The sequence below is a fragment of the Schistocerca piceifrons genome, chromosome X (genome assembly GCF_021461385.2).
Source record: "Schistocerca piceifrons isolate TAMUIC-IGC-003096 chromosome X, iqSchPice1.1, whole genome shotgun sequence".
In the NCBI taxonomy this organism is placed as follows: Eukaryota; Metazoa; Arthropoda; class Insecta; order Orthoptera; family Acrididae; genus Schistocerca; species Schistocerca piceifrons.
In genome coordinates this window covers 787,084,528-787,106,260 of record NC_060149.1, presented here as the reverse complement: position 1 = coordinate 787,106,260, position 21,733 = coordinate 787,084,528, and the positions used below count along the sequence as shown (strand labels likewise).

Genomic DNA, 21,733 nt, shown 5'->3' with positions numbered 1-21,733 from the left:
AGGATGAGTCAGCACTGCTCCGTGTGTGTCACCGACAGACAGAACAGTGGAGACTGTGTGTGCAAGCTTCCTACAGGTGGCCGTGGCCGGTCTGTGCTGATACAACCGGCAGTTGATTCAAGTACACACACAAGGCTACACTACACTCAGCACATTCACACTCACATGTACTAGTAGCACGATACAACATCTACCATAGCTATTGTAGCTGACAAGATGGTGTTTCAAGTTAAGCATAAAGTAATATTCTGCCATCTATATCATATTATAAAGATTGAAGAGAATGTCTTTGACATTCTAAGGCTTATTGATGACTAACAACATCTACAAAAGAAAAAAAGGTGCAACCTCGATAGAAAAAAAATTACATGTAATTGCATCACGGTCACAAATCTCTACAAAGATTTCCTATCTTCTGTTCTCAAAACTAACAACATGATATAATGAATGTTATAATTATCGTGTGCTGATCGTGAACAGCACAAAATTCACAATCAGTTATTTATACTGACAAGAGGTTATTGCAGATCTCATTGACTGAAATGAAATGTCAGTGGTCCCCGACCTGTGAGCTCTCTGGCTGGCAGCACAGAACACCACTGTCTGTTTAACATCACAAGGAAATTTCCACAATTCAAAACAACAGTTACAGAAAGCCCATCATCTTTCACTGAAAACATCCTCAAATTTCTCCACATAATGCTTGATCTTTTAGAATGGTTTACAAGAAAGCTGGGGATTTTGCTCTGATCTTGTCTCGTCCTACCATGCTCATTGCCTAACAGCCTGACTAGTTCAAAAATGGCTCTGAGCACTACGGGACTTAACATCTTAGATCATCAGTCCCCTAGAACTTAGAACTAGTTAAACCTAACTAACCTGAGGACATCACACACAACCATGCCCGAGGCAGGATTCAAACCTGCGACCGTAGCAGTCTTGCGGTTCCGGACTGCAACGCCTAGAACCGCACGGCCACCGAGGCCGGCAGCCTGACTAGTTGTGAGGTTCTCAGCAGTAGGTACCCCTAAAAAGTTTCATTGTGCTGCTTACCAATTCTGATTATAATCACATGGAAGCTTTCCTCATTCTACCGAGGAAGGACTGCCTCTCAAGTTCATTGGAGATTTTAAGAATGTATACATCAACAGTGCACATTTGTGATGTAAGCCATCCAGTCTTGTACACTGCCTCGGTGTTCAAATTCTGATACTTTGGACAGTGTCCAGTTTGCCCCCATTGAGCACCACTTTTTTTGGTGCCTTTTTTAGAAATGCTCTACCTGCCACATGGATCTGAAATGAAAAGTCTATGCCTCACTGTCAGCTGGGTCATTGGAGATAAAGTAAAACCTTGGACGGAGGAGAATGGGGGAAATAACTGGCCATGACCTTATCAGAGGTTGGCACCACCTCCCTTAGTGGGCGTGACTCAGGACTGTCTATTAACAGGGTCACTTGGTATCAGATATTCAGAGTATGTCACAGTATGTATTGTAATGACAAACTATGGTAGCAGAGTGCTTAAAGCCATAGGCAAGGACTGATGCAGTTTGCTAACAAACACCACTGACCTACATCACATCCTTTCAGCAACAATTTCACCTCCTCGGAAGGTGTAAACCTGTGGCATAGGAGCACCAGCCACATTGAAATTTATCTCCAGCATACATTCTTTTAAGTCTTACCTGTACGAGGAGATCAAGTCCTCCTGAAAGCACATTTCACTAATGTATAACTACTGTTCTGTCAAAAACGTTCGAAGATAAATTTTATTTTCCACACAGGTGGGGGAGGGGGGAGGAGTGAGGGGGGGGGGGGTGGAGGAGGGGTCCTGCAGCAGATGGAGGATGAACTGGGGAATTTTTTGTCTTTCTCATACAGACATCTACATCATTCTCATCTCTGACAAGACTAAGGCTTATTGTCGCCAGATAAAAACGTTGGCCTACTTCTTGCTGATTTATGATCTACCTTAAAAAGGTTGTTTTTGTCTTTGGTGTAGCGGGTGGTTCAGCAATTGTTTTTTGTGTATTGTTGTGGGTTATGCATTTCTAGACTTTTTGTTAACTTTAGAATCCCTGCCAGGCAGCTGAGCTGGCGTTGGTAGAACAGCATAGTTCAGAAACCTGCCACGGAGATCACATGCATCGCATCCTATGGACCCGCTGACAGAAGCATTTACTTGCGAGCAGCAGTAAGCAGCGCATGCCAGTGTTCCTGCAGAGTTAAACTGCCACGAACCTAGCCTTGCGCTTCATGCCCAGAGTTGGCGTGTACTGTCATTAGCCGTCCACACCAGCCATGTAAATTGTAACGTGCATATCTATGTGGGTTCGGACACTCAGTTTCCCGTGGTTCAATTTGCATGGTGAATTCGTTCCACTCATGGGGTTCTGTTCCCCAGTTGTTACGGAGTCACCATCAGACTGCAAAGTACCTGTGAAGAATATGTTGAGTAGCAACGGTGTCATAATTTCAGCATTTTGTAAAGTGGTGACAAAGGGCGTTCTTACAGGTGTGATATCCCTGTTCTTTTTCCTTTCCCCATTTTCATAGTATTCACTTTGGCCTACAACTGACACAGCATTTCTGCAACACTCACAGGCACATTTGTGCCTACAGAAGGAACAGCAGAAGGAGCTGCAGCCACCCACTCGCGGGGCACTTTTCTTCTCTGCCCCTGACGTCGTTTGCTGGTTCTGATGTGGCTACAGAAAGGTGGGTGAATTATCTACGCCGATTCTTGCTGCACTCTCGGGTAAGGCATATCGTCAATAGGGCTCAAAAGACTGCCTTGGTGTTGTCATCATCCAGTAGTGAGGGTTTATAGGAAGTTGTCCAAAATTTGAAGCCCTCCACTGAGCCTGGGAAGCTTCTCTTTGAGGAACTTTTCAGCCGTTTATGCAGTATTTTGACCATCAGACCCACATGGATGTGGCACAGTTGCTGTTTAACTGAGCCAGTGGTCCTTTCAAGATTGTCGTTTGTTGCATGTTCGACAGATTGCCCACACGTGCAGACCAATGTGTGGGGTATTCTGTCAAATAGGACATTTGGCAATTGTTTATGACAATCAGAGAGCTGCAAGTCAGTCATTGCATGCCCCGATGTTTTCCCTGGATTCTGGCGCTGTCTCTGATGCCCCATGCATGTCGTGCCAGTGTATTTTGCCGATGTTGATTCTGGATGGGTGGCTAGTCAAATTTAAAGTCGACACGGGAGTGTCAATCAGCCTCAGTTAGGATACATAAATCATCATGGGGTGCCCAGAGTTGCAAGTAAACACTGCATTAGTTCGGGAGGGCAATTCTCCATCTCTACAAATTATGAGAATGTGGAACGCCAACTTACACTGTTAGAGGTCAATTCGTCATTAGTGCAAAATACCTTAGGTGTTGACACCTTTTCTGTTTTTAGTTTTTGGATCATTCACAAAGTGCATTTAGTGTCTCAATCCAAACCTTTTCATGATCTGGACTCCTTACTGCAGTCCTACAGCCCGCTGTTTGAAAACGCCTTGTGCTGTGCAGAAAATAACTTGGCCCATATTTCTCTTCAGCTGTCGGCAGTCCTGAAATTTTGTCGCTCCCACCCAAATTGCAGAGTTGACAGGATCAAGGTGCCACTTCTCTATATCGTCAAGACAGTGGGCCGCCCCTTTGGTAGTGATTCAGAAGCATGATGGCACCATGAACATTTGCAGCAGTTTTAAACAGTCAGTCAGTGTGCAATGTGTTGCAGAATCATATATGATTCTGGCAAAATTTGGGGGGGGGGGGGGGGGGGGGGCAGTAGTTTTCCCACATTGACTTCTGTGACACTTACCTGCAGCTGCTGTTGGACACAGTTTCTCACACTTTCCTGGCCCTCATCCCTCCTTGTGGGATTTACTAGTTTAATCATTTACCTCTTGAAACCATATCTGCACCGGGAACTTACCAGAGATATTTGGAGCAGTTGATTCATGACATTACCTGTTGCATTAATTACATTGATGGCACCTGGGTCATGGGGCCTACTCGAGAGAAGCATTTACGGAACCTTCAGTCAGTTTTTCAACTTCTCCTGGAGAATGGCCTTTGTTGCAAGCTGTAGAAGTGTAGTTTTTCCCCCCTAAAGGTGCATTTTTTGGATAATGTGCTTAGTAAAGACGGTCTCGTCCATACATCCGATGTTAAGTCCCATAGTGCTCAGAGCCAGCCATACATCCGACCATATCAAAGTGACTGTCAAGCTACCAGCAGCCAAGAACTTGAGGGAGCTCCAGTCTTTTTTGGATAAGATTTCATATTGTGCACAGTTCATTCCCAGGCTGTGCACATCTGCCAGTCTCTTAACTGGCTTCATCAGAAGGGCATCAAGTTTGTCTTGTCTGTGGACTGTCAATGGATGTTTCTGTCTCTCAAGCAGTGTTTGTGTACTACTCCCTATCTGGTTTCCTTTACACCAGGTAAATCTTTAAACCCGGCCTGTGACGCATACCAGTATGGCATTGGTGTCATCATGTCCCATCAGAACCAGGACAGCATCACACAGTTCATCACTTATGCACTGAAGACACATCCCACTGCACACCACAATTACTCACAGGTGGAAAAGAAGGCACTAGTTACTATTTTCAGGTTTAAAAGTTTCACATCTTCCTGTACAGACTGAGATTCCTTTCATCACTGACCACAGACCATTGGTTTCCTTATTTGCCCCTCGTTCCAAGCTGCCATTTAGGATCACCCACTGATTGCAGACGTTGGTCCACTTTCTCAGTAACTATCCTCATGACATCTGTTACTGCTTCACCACCCAGCATACCAGTGCTGATGTGCTCTTGCAGCTACCAGTCGGCCCAATGCAGAATTCGATTGGCAGGTGGCTCTCATGTTCCTGTTGGATGATGCCTTGCAGCAAAACATGTCAGATTTTCTACTGACAGCATGAAAAGTCATGACTGCCACAACTGGAGATCCATCTGTTTCCAGAAAATAATTTCACCAGTCCAGATGAATTGACCAGAGTATGTCTATTCTATTGCAGATCCAATTTGACACACATTTTTCTTCTACGTGCTTAACTCCACATTGTCCCGGGGGTCTTCATGCTTGCCACAGATGAGCAATGCCGTCAAGTGGTTGTCCCCTCACAGCATTGCGTCCTTGCATTGGGGTATGACTCGGGTGAAGGGATTGGTGTGATGTCACACTACTAGCTGGTTATCAATCTGGTGTGAGCTTGTGGATGAAGGTATTGGCATGATGTCAGGGGAACGAGCTTGCAGATGAAGGCATTCTGTCTTCCTTGGTGGAGCCCACGGATTTCGAGCTGCCCCTCTCCTTCTGCCTTCTCTGCAGCTTCGTTGGTAGAGGTGGTTTCATCCCCACTACCACCAGTGGACTTGCCTTTGCTGCAGGCTACATGTTCTTCCACCCTTCTGGCAGAGCCAGCAATGTTGGTGTTGCCTTCTTCAGCGGTCAGTCCACTGCCACTTCTGCACTGGACATCACGGCCAAAGCCTGGTCATTTCTGGCTCTAAGTGGCCTTTTCAGGTGGGAAGGATTAAGTATCCCCGCCAACAGGCATCACAATGGAGACAGATAAGCTGGCATGGGTAGAACAGCGCAGTATTTCAGAAATCTGCCATGGAGGTTGCACGCATCATGTCATATGAACAGACCCACTGACAGAAGTGTTTACTTGTGAGGAGCAGTAAGTGGTGCACACCAGCGCTCCTTGCACTTCCTGTGTAGAGTAGTTGTGTGCTCGGTCGTTAGCCGCCCACACCAGCCACATGCTGAGTAAATTGCCACGCGTGTATTTAAGTGGGTCAGTACACTTCACTTCCTGTAGTTCAATTCGCAAGTTGAGCAGCTTCCACTCATGGGGTTCTGTTTCCCAGTTGTTACCGAGCCACTGTTGGCATGTCAAGTACCCGCACAGAACATGTTGAGTGGCAGCATTGTCACTGAACATAAACTGGGTCAAAGAAATATAGTGGAGACAAACAAATATCAAATAGAAATTATAGTTATATACTGGACAATTTCAAACTACATTTAGTATTGCCAGAAAAATCAGAGTTTATTAACTTATCGTGATGTCAAAGAAATAAATGTTAATTCCTTCAGACTGTGTGTGTGTGTGTGTGTGTGTGTGTGTGTGTGTGTGTGTGTGTGTGTGTGTGTGTGTGTACACTTTAAATTATAGGAAATTACCAAGTGCAATGTTAACAAAACGACATTACAAAAGAAAGAAAAATTGTGTGTACATATCCCTACCTGGTGATGTGTGGCATTTGTCATGTCAGTCCCATTAATTTCGATGAGTTGATCACCAGGGCGCAGACGACCATCCTGGGATATTAAACCATCTTCAAATACTTCTTGCACCACAATACAGTGCTGGAACACAATAATAATAATAATAATAAATATTCTAAAAGTATCTACGATCACACAAAACCAATGTAGTAAGGAACAAAATGAACAGCAGAAGAGAGGAAAGAAAACAGCAGAAAGCTGAAAAGAGCACTGCAGAAAGAAAAGCTCACTTGTCTATGTAAACATGATTCTTAGTTGGTATGTAGTGGAAAAGGTTAATAACCCTGAAAATATTATGGGAATGATTCAACAGAACAAAAATGCTAACGAATAGAAGCATCGAACACCACCCATGTAAGAAATTATAACAGATTCTAAGGCTTTCAATTGTGACTGTTTGATACAACAAATTAATAATTATAGAATAATTTTTGTAAGACAGCTATATAATGGTAATTTGATAAACTGTGAACTGTGCATGAAATATTAAAGAATGTTTATATGAGTATATTAGCAAGATCCTGCGAATCACTATTGCCGAAAATCATTTTTATATCCAATGAAATTGCATAGAGCATTCAATGTGGGACAAGCAACAGAGCCGAGGAACTACAGGATGAAAACACCAGGCAGATATGTCTAAATCACACTGTTAACAATATTCATATAAAAAGAGCATTTTCTTTATAAAGCATTTCTGACAACTATCATAAATTAAACAAACTTTTAATTAACACACAAACATATTTTGTCATATTTGTGAACTTTTACATGTTGTTTAACACACAATACTAACACATATAAAGTAACAGGAAACTTTTACAAATTAGAAAAGTCTTAAACAATTGCTGAAAAATCACAAAAGCTTTAAACTACTAGTGATACATGGTGTTTCCCCATACACGAGTAAACGAATTAAATTGCTTTTGTGGTGTCATCTACTATAAGTGTTTGATATTATAATGATGGCACCACCAGATGAATTATTAAGAGTGTTTGAGGCCAGCCTGGAGCCAACTCCTCCCAGAAGCTCCACAGCGCCACCACCACAAGCCGCTACTGACATGTTTTCGGCAGTACTTAGTTGTTGTGACAGTATGTATTCAACGGTATTAGTTGCCTATTACAGACATTGTGTGTGTGTGTGTGTGTGTGTGTGTGTGTGTGTGTGTGTGTGTGTGTGTGTGTGTGACAATGTGTTATTGGACAAATACTATAAGTTCATGGTTTGAGTGTACTTCATATTCTAACCCAAGGACACGGTAATTTATTGCTAGAACAGTACAAACACATGGAAGACAGGGTACAGTTCAATTAGAAATACAGAATTGGCTGGCAGAACCTTGGGCTCTGGCCTTTATATGAGGGTAACTCCAAAAGAAATGCACACTATTTTTTTTAAAAATCCATCTTTTATTCTACATGTTTGAAAGTTTTACAGTGTGTAGATACATCCTTTAGGAACAATATTTTCATTTCTGCACATAATTTCCATCACTCTCAACTGCCTTACGCCATCTTGGAACCAGCACCTGTATACCCGCACAGTAAAATTCTGGGCCAACCTGTTGAAGCCACTGTTTGGCAGTGTGCACAAGAGTCACCATCTTTAAACCTTGTTCCACGAAAAGAGTCTTTCAGTTTCCCAAAGAAATGATAATCACATGGAGTCAGGTCAGGACTGTAAGGCGGGTGTTTCAGTGTTGTCCATCCGAGTTTTGTGATTGCTTCCATGGTGTTTTGACTGAATATGGTTGTTCATTGTCGTGCAACAGCAAAACATCCTGCTTTTGCCGGTGTGGTCGAACACGACTCAGTTGAGCTTGAAGTTTCTTCAGTGCCGTCACATATGCATCAGAATTTATGGTGGTTCCACTTGGCATGATGTCCACAAGCAAGAGTCTTTCGGAATCGAAAAATACCATAGCCATAACTTTGCCAGCAGAAGGTGTGGTTTTGAATTTTTTTTTTTTTTCTTGGGTGAATTTGCATGATGCCACTCCACTGATTGCCACTTTGTCTCTGGTGAAAAATGAGGGAGCCATGTTTCATCACCTGTCACAATTCTTCCACGAAATTCATCTCCACCATTCTAATACTGTTCCAAAAGTTCGCTGCATACCGTTTTTTTTTTGTTTCTTTGTGAGCCACTGTCAACACCCTGGGAACCCACCTGGCATTCTGCAAACACTTCCTTCCCCTATCCCAACGTAGCGTGACAATTCGTTCCCTGTCATGCGTCTGTCAGCGGTCACCAATTCGTTAACACTCTGCACATTCTCTACACCACTGCGAGGACAATCCTCAATATTGCCGTGCTCGGTTTCATCACGTAACCTCCTTGCCCACCGACTAACTGTACTGCGATCGACAGCAGCATCTCCATACACCTTTTTCAACCTCTTGTGGATGTTTCCCATCGTCTCGTTTTCACAGCACAGGAATTCTATGATAGCACGTTGCTTCTGACGAACGTCAAGTGTAGCAGCCATCTTGAAGACATGCTGTGACGGCGCCACTCACGGGAACAGGTTGAACTAAGTTTGAAAACAAGCGGGAAGGATGTATCTACACACCGTAAAACTTTCACACATTCAGAATGAAAACTGTATTTTTACAAAAATAGTGAGCATTTCTTTTGGAGTGACCCTCGTATTCACTCATTCCAACGGGGGGCACAATCGGCAGGCTGCGCACGCAACTGCTGTTCTATTAGCAGGCCGGGTGGCCTCTAGTGGCCGAATCAAGCACAAACTTCACGTAAGAACCATGGAGCGGCATACACACACACACACACAAAACTGGTAGTCACAGCACTCCTCTTCCTTGGTACTTCCTGTGCTCACGGCCATTTCTCCTGTGGTCGACATTGGCTGCTGAGTCATGCGCACGCAACCATTGGTGTGTAGGATGGGAAGCGGCGCGAGCACAGACAGGTGCAGTGTCCACCCCTTTTCTGAGGCCACATGGTAGGACAGGCGACGTTGGTGCAGCGTCCATTTCCAGGTCCGAGTCCAACCACGGCAAGGAGGTTGCGGCGGAACAGGTGGCGCTGGCTGTGACGGCAGCATCGGCCGTGACAGTGTGGGATCTGGGTTCCCGCTGCGGCCCCCGACAGCCGATGGGGGCAACCACAGCACAGGAGGAAACGCCATCAGCGGCGGCGGAGAAGCTGAAGGCACTGGCCGTGATGTAGGAGATCTACATCTACATCCATACTCCGCAAGCCACCTGACGATGTGTGGCGGAGGGTACCTTGAGTGCCTCTATCGGTTCTCCCTTCTATTCCAGTCTCGTATTGTTCGTGGAAAGAAAGCTTGTCAGTATGCCTCTGTGTGGGCTCTAATCTCTCTGATTTTATCCTCATGATCTCTTCGCGAGATATATGTAGGAGGGAGCAATATACTGCTTGACTCCTCGGTGAAGGTATGTTCTCAAAACTACAAAAGCCCGTACCGAGCTACTGAGCGTCTCTCCTGCAGAGTCTTCTACTGGAGTTCATCTATCATCTCCGTAACGCTTTCACGATTACTAAATGATCCTGTAACGAAGCGCACTGCTCTCCGTTGGATCTTCTCTCTCTCTTCTATCAACCCTATCTGGTACGTATCCCACACTGGTGAGCAATATTCAAGCAGTGGGCAAACAAGTGTACTGTAACATACTTCCTCTGTTTTCGGATTGCATTTCCTTAGGATTCTTCCAATGACTCTCAGTCTGGCATCTACTTTACCGAAATCACTCCTATTACCTACTCCCAGATAATTTATGGAATTAACTGCTTCCAGTTGCTGACCTGCTATATTGTAGCTAAATGATAAAGGATCTTTCTTTCTATGTATTCGCAGCACATTACACTTGTTTACATTGAGATTCAATTGCCATTCCATGAACCGTGTGTCAATTCGTTGCAGACCCTCCTGCATTTCAGTACAATTTTCCATTGTCACAACCTGTCGATATACTACAGCATCATCCGCAAAAAGCCTCAGTGAACTTCCGATGTCATCCACAAGGTCATTTATGTATATCGTGAATAGCAACGGTCCTACGACACTCTCCTGCGGCACACCTGAAATCACTCTTACTTCGGAAGACTTCTCTCCATTGAGAATGATATGCTGCGTTCTGTTATCTAGGAACTCTTCAATCCAATCACGCAATTGGTCTGATAGTCTATATGCTCTTACTTTGTTCATTAATGGCTGGGCAGCGGGTCAACGTGTCACAGCACCTGCCCCTCAGCCACGTGGACGACGCAAAGGTGTTGCCCACAGACACTCTCGATTACCGCTGGCACCTATTTTGGCCAGCTGCCAAACCCGCGAACCCGAACAGCTGTGCCAGACCGGAAGCGTTGCAATGTCGTTCCTGGCGTATGGCCTGATGTCGGCTGAAGCAGATGTAAAAGAGTCTGGGGATGATGACTGTGCAACAACTCTGCCAGGCTAATCTGCGAGAACTGAGGAACCAGTCAAGAGCTACTTCCAGTGACACACCCAAAACTTATTTTTTCATCTGAGTCTTAAATGTCTGTACTAGTCGTTCTGCTTTCCCGTTCGATTGAGGGCGGAAAGAAGGAGACGTGATGTGGCAAACAGTACTTTTTTTTACAAAAATCTTCAAATTCCTGATATATGAGCTGGGGGCCACAGTTAGTAACTAACGTATACGGAGACCTTCCGCTGCAAAAATTTTTTACAAAGCAGAAATTGTTGCTCGCGCAGAAGTAGACAGACAACACACCACGTGCGGAAATTTAGAATAGGCCCCAATTACAACAAGCCAGTATAAATTCAAAACAGGTCCCGCAAAATCAACATGAATTAATTCCCAAGGCACTGTCGATCCGGTCCCAGTGACTAAGCACTGGAGGCCGCCTGAAGGGTGGTACACTGTGGGAAGGCCGCAACAACTCGCGCTATTTCCCCACCAATCTGGTCAAAAAACATGTACGCGTGCTAACACTTTTGTACGTGACACATCCCAGTAGTCCACATGTAATAAATGCATAACCTCACGCCGAAGGGCAGACACGACTACAACCCGAGGAGCAGTGTCTTCTGTAGCTAACAGCAGCACTCCATCCCACACAGAAAGACAATTTTGTAATGCAAAATAATTTTGAGTTTTTCCGGCCAGCCCTGTTACGTAAGAGAAACAACTTCACTTAAAATAGGATCTGTGGCTACCGTGGCCTCAACTTTAGTGCTAGTAATACGAAAATCATCAACAACATGTTGAGCTTCCACATCTAAATGAAAACAAAGTCATTGCTCTTTATCGGACTATATCAGGACGAATTGGCAAACGCAATAAGGTGCCAGTATTTGCATGTTGCACCCTAGGTCGAAAATGTATCTCACAATTGTATAGTGACAGGAAAAGAGCCCACCGCTCTAATCGATGTGCGGCTTTGTCCGGCAAGGACGCCAAAGGGTTAAAAAGAGACACCAGTATAGAAAAACTGGAAATTTTTTTAGCGCATACACGCTCGCCAAAGCCTCTTTCTCTATCTGAGAATAACGCTTTTGCACTGAATTTAAAGATTTAGAGGCATACGGCATAGAGCATCCACACTTATGAGCAAGGACGGCGCAAAGACCAAACTGAAGACAGATCTGCCACGAACACAAAGGTGTTGTTGACCCAGCTCAAAAGTGGTCAACCAAGGGGCCAACTGCAACGTAGATTTTAACTACTTGAATACCTAGTCACAAGCCGTGGGCCACTGGAAAGGAACATCTTTACATAATAACTCACGGAGTGGTTGGTCACAGTAGCAGCACCCGGTATGAATGTGGCAGTACGTAGTTTTGCCTAAAAGCCTGTAATTCCTTGACAGACGTGGGGTGTGACGACGCAGTAATAACACCAATTGCCGGCGCAATGGTTTCTGCTAGCACACACAACTTCAAAACCCAAATAAATAATGGACAGTTGAAAAAACTGCGTCGTGTCCAATTTGCACTTTAACCCTGCAGATTGTGAAACAGAAAACACAAAACAAAGGTTCTGCAAATGTTCCTCTGTACAGGCACCAGACACTACTACGTCATCTAAATAGGTGATGCAGTCTTGAACTGATGCAATAAGTTGCTCTAAAAAGCGTTGAAAAATTGCTAGTCCGCCTGCCACAAATGGTTCAAATGGCTCTGAGCACTATGGGACTCAACTGCTGTGGTCATAAGTCCCCTAGAACTTAGAACTACTTAAACCTAACTAACCTACGGACATCACACACATCCATGCCCGAGGCAGGATTCGAACCTGCGACGTAGCGGTCGTGCGGTTCCAGACTGTAGCGCCTTTAACCGCTCGGCCACTCTGGCCGGCCTCGCCTGCCACACCAAAAGGCAAATCGATAACTAGAAGAGTTTAGATTCCTCGTAGAGTGGCAGCTGTAAATATGCCTCTGTTAAGTCAATCTTTGAAAAATAATGGTTCTCCGATAATTTTCTAACAGCTTGTCAATGTGCGGCACAGGATAGGTATCAATGATTGATTGTGCATTATAGATTTTTAAGAATCACCGCAGAGGCGTAATCTACCGGTAGCTTTTTGACTATCACCAATGGTGCCGACCATTTACTAGAAGAAAGGCATCGAAGGCCATCTAATTCTACTTTTACTTGATCCCATGAAGTAACCCAGAAAAGAAAAACGGTGCGGGCAGGCCGTTTCATTGTAATATGAGCCAAAATTCTGTTGTACAACCCAGTCCTGGAGAAAATAGAGAGTAAAATTCGGCACAGAGATCAGCTTAATGTTGATATGGAACTTTATCAAAAACCAAATGCACTTCATCATAGATGGAAGATCCAAACAGTTTGAAAGCGGAGCCGCCAGCATTGCCACCCGCGCCGCCCCGCCAGTCAGAAGGAAGAATAGTCGCAAATAATTCATCATTTTAGGAAGAGAACCACAACTGTAACTTTTTTATATCATAAGATGACATTGTCTTGTATATGCGTATAATCAGTTTAAATAAAACTTTCTTAAACTTTGCATGTGACTTGATTATTTTTTATTACAGTAAAAGCCAAGGTAGCTCAAGATATCTTTAGCGCCTCCTCCTTGAGGTTTTTCTGTATCCGCCACTGATCCCAACCGAACAGATTTTCAGGGTAAGCATTGTCCACAACTAGGAATGGTAATGAACGAACCACAGCCTCATAAGCCACAGGTGCAGAAAACTGTACAAGAATAGGAATCTGCAGTTTGTTATAACTCGCCAGCCTCTGTGACACTGGAGTCAGAGGGAAAGAATCCAAGTCCACAGCAGTCTGAGAATTCACCGACGTTACTCCTGCACGCGTGTACACCTGCTTCTACACCTACATCTATACTCTGCAAACCACCATGAGGTGCATGGCAGAGGGTATATCCCATCGTACCAGTTATTAGTGTTTCATGTGTGCGGCGCGGGAGAAGTGATTCACTGAATGCCTCTGCGTGTGCAGTAATTATTCTAATCTACATCTACATCCATACTCCGCAAGCCACCTGACGGTGTGTGGCAGAGGGTACCTTGAGTACCTCTATCGGTTCTCCCTTATATTCCAGTCTCGTATTGTTCGTGGAAAGAAAGATTGTCGGTATGCCTCTGTGTGGGCTATAATCTCTCTGATTTTATCCTCATGATCTCTTCGCGAGATATACGTAGGAGGGAGCAATATACTGCTTGACTCTTCGGTGAAGGTATGTTCTCGAAACTTTAACAAAAGCCCGTACCAAGCTACTGAGCGTCTCTCCTGCAGAGTCTTCCACTGGAGTTTATCTATCATCTCCGTAACACTTTCGGGATTACTAAATGATCCTGTAACGAAGCGCGCTGCTCTCCGTTGGATCTTCTCTCTCCTATCAACCCTATCTGGTACGGATCCCACACTGGTGAGCAATATTCAAGCAGTGGGCGAACAAGTTTACTGTAACCTACTTCCTTTGTTTTCGGATTGCACTTCCGATTAATTTTATATGGTCATTCCATTTTAAATCACGCCTAATGCCTACTCCCAGATAATTTATGGAATTAACTGCTTCCAGTTGCTGACCTGCTATATTGTAGCTAAATGATAAAGGATCTTTCTACCTTCACGATCCTTATGTGAGCAATACGTAGGGTCCAGAATGAGATTTTCACTCTGCAGCGGAGTGTGCGCTGATATGAAACTTCCTAGCAGATTAAAACTGTGTGCCCGAGTCTCGGTCGGGCACACAGTTTTAATCTGCTAGGAAGTTTCAATACGTAGGATGTTGTTATATATCCCTAGAGTAATCATTTAAAGCCGGTTCTTGAAACTCTGTCAATGGACTTTCTCGGCGACACTCCCGCTGCTTAAACAAACCTGTGACCATATGTGCTGCCCTTCTCTGTTTACGTTCAATATTCTCTGTTAGTCCTATCTGGTATGGGTCCCACACACTTGAGCAATATTCTAGAACTAGTCGCACGAGTGATTTGTAAGTAATTTCTTTTGTAGACTGATTGCACTTCCCCAATATTCTACCAATAAACCGAAGTCTACCACCCGCTTTACCTGCAACTGAACCTATGTGATCATTCCATTTCATATCCTTACAAACTGTTACACCAAGGTATTTGTATGAGTTGGCCGATTCCAACAGTGACTCATTGATGATATAGTCACAGGATATTAAGTTTTTTCGTTTTGTGAAGTGAAAAATTTTACATTTCTGAACAAGTTGCCAATCTCTGCACCATCAACAACACGTTAAAGCTATGGTGGGAAGAGAAGTGGTAAGAAGGAGCGTCTGCTGCTTACAAACACTGCTAACATTATCACCCGTAACAGTGTGTACACTACCACTTGGTGTCTACAGGTAGCTGAATACTGGCAGTGCTCGGAGACAAATGAATGTCTTTCAACAATCCGTACAAGATCCATATCGTACAGCAGCTTGCACCACAGGACGCACAACAACGTGTTGACTTCGCTCTCCACTTTCTCGCAAGGATTTAAGTTGACGAGACTGGCCCTGGACCATCCTATGGACAGACGAAGCTCATTTTTCTCTGATGGACGAGGCGAACATACAGAACTGCCGAGTGTGGGGATCTTCACCTCCTCTGCATGATGAACGTTTCACCGTATGGCGTGGTTTCACGCCTACATTCATTATTGGCCCATTCTTTTTTGAACAGGTTGGCGCTCAAGGACCAAAGACGTGCAGTGTGACAGGGCAGCGTTACTGTGATATGTTTCGCCAGCATGTCTTACCCGCCCTACAGGAAAGAGACGCACTGAACTCAACAGTTTTCATGCAAGATAGGACCCCATCGCACATCGCTCTTTAAGTTCTCCTGCTTCTCCGAAACGCGTTTGGAAACGATCGAATTATCAGCCGGTCGTTTCCAAATGCTTGGCAGGCAACCACGATAACCTGACGACTGCACTTGCGCTGGCACAAGCAGAGAAAATCGGCACTACTTGAAATGCTCAACATGTCAACGATCATTCTTGGCAAAGATAATATTCTTTATAACAAGCGCTCAACATGTCGGCCATAATTCAGCAACAGGGACAACGTTGTGGACAGCACAGTACAGCATATCAGTAAGTGTAGTGAGAAATTGGCCTCTGGCATCTGTAATGACGGTGGATGATCGCAGTAAACTTTCAACTTCAGCTAACCCCACAACCAATCACACGGATTGACGGCTGAGGACCTGGGAGGCCAATCGTGATGGTAGTGGCAGCTCAGCACGCGATCCTCACACAGTGATGTGTCCAAGAGATCTTTCTCAAATGTAGCAGTATGAGATGGAGGGCCATCCTGCATAAAAGTCTTCTTTTCCAACAGGTGTTTATCAGCCAGGTAAAGGATGATGGAATTCTGTAACATTTCGGCTACCTCACACCTGTCACGCTGACACACTGAAAAGCAGCACCCCACATTTCCACAAAGAAAAAGGACCTCATCACGATTTATGTGGTAAATCCACACCACATCGTGACTTTCTCATTATGCAATGAGGTTTAACCGACAGTTCTAGGTCTTTCGTTGGCCCAGTTTTACACAAGATTCTCATACGGTATCACTGACGTGTTGCTACGCAGCGCCACCTCTTGGTCGGTTTATGCACTCATTTTTTGTTTTAATAATAAAACTCCATGTCATTTCAGGTATGTGTGTCAATTTCTATCTCTCTACCTACATTATTTCACGAATTAGTGCGTTTTCAAATGCTAACAACGTCTGGGTCATCGTGGATAACAATTAGCGCAGGGTAGCATAATAAGAAATACCTCACTACTACAAATAAGCACCAAGATTATGAGGGCTGCACTATTAATATGTGATGTCACCTCAAAGTTGCCTTAGGGGGAGTATGCCACTATAGGATGATAAGATACTTTTAAAATAAGGACAATGTCCAAGTATGTAGACACATCGCTAAATTTACACTTTAAACAATTATCACTTCCACCCGTGTCAAAACGAGACTAAGAAAAATATGAGGGATCATCGCAGCACCGACAGAGGTGACCGCTACCGCTACCACAAACCGCACAAGTAACTCCACGTAGTCCAGATGCCTGTGTGGTAAGCAAGACTTCGCATGCTGCACGTCTAGAAAGGGTATATTCTGGCAGCGACTGAACCACATTAAACCCTCCCTTCTCCCCCGAAATGTCAGGGAAATGTACTTTATTAAAAAAAGAAAAAAGTACTAGAAATGTGTATGAATTTGTCTCTGACACAACTTACCTGGCAGATGGCTGGAGAGAAACGCCGCGCTGTGAAGCATTCAGCTATGTCCCTAATGCTCACGACAAAGCTCCCCTTCCCCTTTCTCAGTGGACCGATAAGAATCAAGTGCCCCATCTCTTCCCTTACTTTATCTAGAGCAAATGTGTGAGCGACATCATTTGTGGTCTGCCAGCGCTCCCAGGCAGAATAAAAAGAGTAAGAAGACATAATTACAATTAATCTATCAAAACACGATATTTAAACAAACAACCTCGTGCTACACCCCTGTATTGTCAGCGTGTGCCGTCACTATTGCAAGGGTGCTTAATTAAAAGGAAAAGACTAATATTAATGAATAAATGCAATAATTTTAACAGCTGTGTGACCGGTTACGAAGTCTCGTAACCGGTTGGCCCTGACTACTATTAGCACGCAATCTGACTGCATAAAATAAAAATAAAGAATGACAAGGAATTTCCATTAACACAATTGATTAATTAAGTCCCCTGCAACTATAAAAGCTACGAAACAACAAAGCACAAGTGTAATTGTTCTATGTGTGGTAGTGTGACTCAACGTACATGTATCTGGCTCGGTTCTTTCTCAATACGACAAAATATTTTAAACACCATTTACAATGAACTAATTGAAGAACCAGAAATACTAGAATTGCACACAGAAACCAGAATTACAAGTATGTACCTGTGAGCAAGAGGGATTGTTATTAAAGAAAACTGTAATACCTTTTTACCTCATTATATATTAACGAAAATATTCCATTACACCAGCATCATAAACCAAAAGCCCATCTCCTTTCTCAAATATATTCTGACAATTGCATCTTCTTCCATCTATACATTACACCAACCGAACACTACAACATTTCAGTCAACACTCAGATCGTCTACTCTCTCGCCCAACAGAACAACGACTGCTCTCGACGTCCTCTGAACCACTATTGCGCCCAGTGCAGGCGGCGGAATAATAATCTTTGGCGCAGTCTCTGGTGCTGTGACTCAGCGTAGCCACATTTCACTATATGACTCGTAAACTGCTAGGGAAAAATTCGAGTATGTACACCTAAAACTCACTGATATAAAAAATTATTATACCTCATGTTGGATTATAGCCTACTGGTAAATAACGTTGGACACTACGAGTAGGAGCGTCTCTCCACATCGATAAATGAAAAAAATAATAACCACTGCCGTCCTGCATGGAGCTGTACACAAGAGACCTGTTTTCGGAGCTGGCTGTAGAGGGACCGACACACTGTGCAACTGTCCGTGGGCTATCACAATCAACGCAAGCCGTTCGTCGCAACATGCGGCACCCACAACCACAGAGAGCTTTGTGACAGAGCCAGAAAATACCGTGAATACTCTCATACATCATTAGCCCACGTGATCGCCAAAAGCTGAGGTCTGATACGGCGAACAGTGCACCACCAGCCGAAGTGTGCTGCAGCATAGTAAAATGCAAGTTGGTATTAAACACACTCTGATATTCTTTATTACATGTATCTCTCGTTCGTTGAGAAGTGTGCTAATGTTCTCACCTATAAGGCTGGAAATGCTTATTATTATTATTTATTTATTTGCTTCGGAAACTCACGCTGATAACTATCACATTGGCATAAACTTTGTTACTTTACGGTTTGTAAGGTTGCTGGCACCCAACTGTAACTTTCACATCAAAAACTATTTGTTAGCAGCAAATCTTGTGATGCTTTTGAAATACAAAAATGCTGTAACACACTCCTTAGATACTGATGGCTAACTTTGTAGAAGGATTTCTCTAAACCGGTCATGTAATGGTGAGCCAGTTTTGTTATCAGTAGTTGCGACCAACAAGTGAATATTACAGAGACGCTTCGTGAACTCAAATGGGTATCCCTGGAGAGAAGACGTTCTTTTCCTGGAAATTTAGAGAACTGGCAGTTGTTGCTGACTGCAGAACAACTGTTCTATCACCGACGTACATTCTGCGTAAGGACGATGAACATAAAAGAAACATTTGAACTTGTAAAGAGGCATATAGACCCGCTTCCTTCACTCACTATTTGAGAGTTACGGAGAAGGTACCATGCAACATACGATGGCTTGCGGAACTTGTACATAGAACTGGATGTGTTCTAAAAATTTAGGAGTCAGAACCGAAAGAAACGTCATGATCATGTTATCAATTACTAAGCACGAAGTGTCCTAGAGTTCATACCAGCAGTTCATATATTAACGTAGACATTACTGTTTCACGAGTCAGTCCCACAGTTGTTCTGATTATGCATTTGTACACCCTGGACTAGTTTTCCATGTAAGATCAACAATATGGTTTTCACGAAACTCTGCTGGGTAACTTTATTAGGTGCATAGTCTGAGGTAGGTTGCGTGATAATTATACCCCACTTCTACAAAATCCCACCTGTTCAGGGTACTAAGCTCACGAGCGATTACCGTAACCTGATGTATTTTTATTATGTAACACACCACGAGAAACGCGTTTCAATCCGAATCATTTCCCTTAACATGTTTTGCAAGGGATAAATAATTATAAATTACAGCGAACATGATGGGTAATCGTGGGTATTTTTCGACTGCATATTGACATTAGTGTAGCGTGGAGGAAGTGTCACACATTTCTGCATATAAAGCAACTTGTTGCTGCGTAAGAGCAGTAGGTAAGTAGCACCTAACACAATTCGAAAACATCATGAACAAACCAATCACGAAAGGGTGTTTTATCCGTAGTGTCAATATGTATTTTCGCATTTATGACTGGAAGTGTCTTCATAATGCCATGGCCGACTTACAAGCTCATATTACTTCCCAGTAGACGAACTGAAGAAAAAAAAAATACATACAGGATGAATCACCTGAAACTTGCACCGCAGATATTGCGGAAATGGAAAAGGCTATTGATGTGCAGTTTTCAGAGAATGGATTGGTAGTCAGGGGCTTGTATTGTTAGCAAATAAATAGAGTGTAATAATACTCAGAAAGCGTATTTTTGTGCGTACACTTTTTTAAATGGAACAATGCTTACTGACATTAACAAACTAAAAGTAGGGTAAATTAGCATGTCAGTGGCGTTTGATGCAGGATTCTAGTGCGAGTGATTTACGAGATATAGTATTTTAAAAGTTTCCACACCAACACTTGTTTGTGCCAGTAACCTGTGTAGTTGGTACGTACGATGTTGTTATGTTTGCTTACAGTGTGCTTGTGTGTTCCTTGAGTGCACTGACCTGCTGGTCAGTTAGTGTGTGAGAGTCCAAGCAGCAGGTCGTGAGTGGACGATGGGATTTACTAATGCAGAGAAAGCCGACATGTTCACGATGTATGGAGAGTTCAGGAAGAAAGCAGTTCGTTCTTTTACGGTGTATATGGGAAGATATCGCAACAGACATCAAGCACCTCGGCAATTATTTATCAACCTCTTCAGTCAGTTACATGAAAGTGGTAGTGGAACACCCAAATAACATACCGGAAGGAAACAAGTGACGACACAAGAGGGAGAAATTAATGTTCTTGCTGCCGTTGCAGTTGACCCGTACGTTAGCCCATGCGCAATCCGATGAGGAAGTGGCTATGAATCAGGCAAGTGTCCTACCTAATCTCCATCGACATAGGTTCCATCACTACCCCATGTCTCTCCATCAAGAACTACATGGAAACGACTATGAGAACAGTGATAACTTCTGTATAGGGCTTTAAGACAGGATACTCCAGATGTATCATATATCTTGTTTAGTGATGAAGCCACATTTACCAATCATGGCCAGTTAAACCGCCAAAACATCCACTACTGGTCTGATGAGAATCCCCACTGGCTTCGTCAGGTGCAACATCAGCGTCCATTGAGTGTAAATGTGTGGTGTGGGATAGTGAACCACGAGCTCACAGGCCCGGTTTTCATAAACGGAAAGCTGAACGCACACAAGTAATGCAGTTTCCTAACAGAACATCTTCCATGGACGCTAGAAGACTTTCCTCTGGTGACTAGGAGGAACCTATGGTACCAACATGGTAGTTGTCCAGTACAAAGTGGAAGAAGTACTACAGCTTGTCATCATGAATTTATTCCAATCGTTGGATTGGGCGCAGAGGACCTGTACATTGGCTGACCCGTTTACCGGATTTGAAGCCTGAAGACTTTCTGTGGGGAAAGCTGAAAGATGCTGTCTAGGACATACCAACTACACCCCGATTATATGCAACAACATATTACTGTAGCCTACTAGGATGTGTCTGCTCTCTGCTGATATCCTAGGATGTATGCACCAGTCATTCCATATCACACTGGAAGTGTGTATTACCACTGCTGGTGGTCATTTTGAACAAAACCTCTGAGGTCAGTTGTCTCATTACTGGTCAGCATCCACATAACTTGTGTGTGCACTGACGTTCTTAAGCGTGTGCTACTACAGGTATTGTACAAGTGTCGTGTGGGAACTTTTCAAAATACTCTATCTCGTAAATGACTCATACTAGAGTCTTGCAACGAACACCACTGACATTCTAATTTACCCTCTTTCTAGTTTGTTAATGCCTTCAGAAATTGTTCCATTTCTTTAAAAAAGTGTATTTGCATAAAAAAACAGTTTCTAAGTATTATTACAGTCTGTTGATTGGCTAACAATGCGAGCCCCTGGCTACCAATCAATTGTGTGAAAACATCACATCAATAGCAAAAATGGCTCTGAGC

General features: G+C 43.6%; 1 protein-coding gene across 7 annotated transcripts in view; it reads right to left on the bottom strand.

Moving 5' to 3' along the window:
• LOC124721462 (ligand of Numb protein X 2-like) overlaps nucleotides 1-21,733 on the bottom strand; it is a 579,832-nt gene that overhangs the window by 43,569 nt on the left and 514,530 nt on the right. For all 7 annotated transcript variants that reach the window (XM_047246450.1, XM_047246451.1, XM_047246453.1 and 4 more), the window contains one exon: nucleotides 6,272-6,394. In XM_047246450.1, coding sequence (XP_047102406.1) covers nucleotides 6,272-6,394 — 123 coding nt within the window. The remainder of the gene's footprint in view (nucleotides 1-6,271; nucleotides 6,395-21,733) is intronic.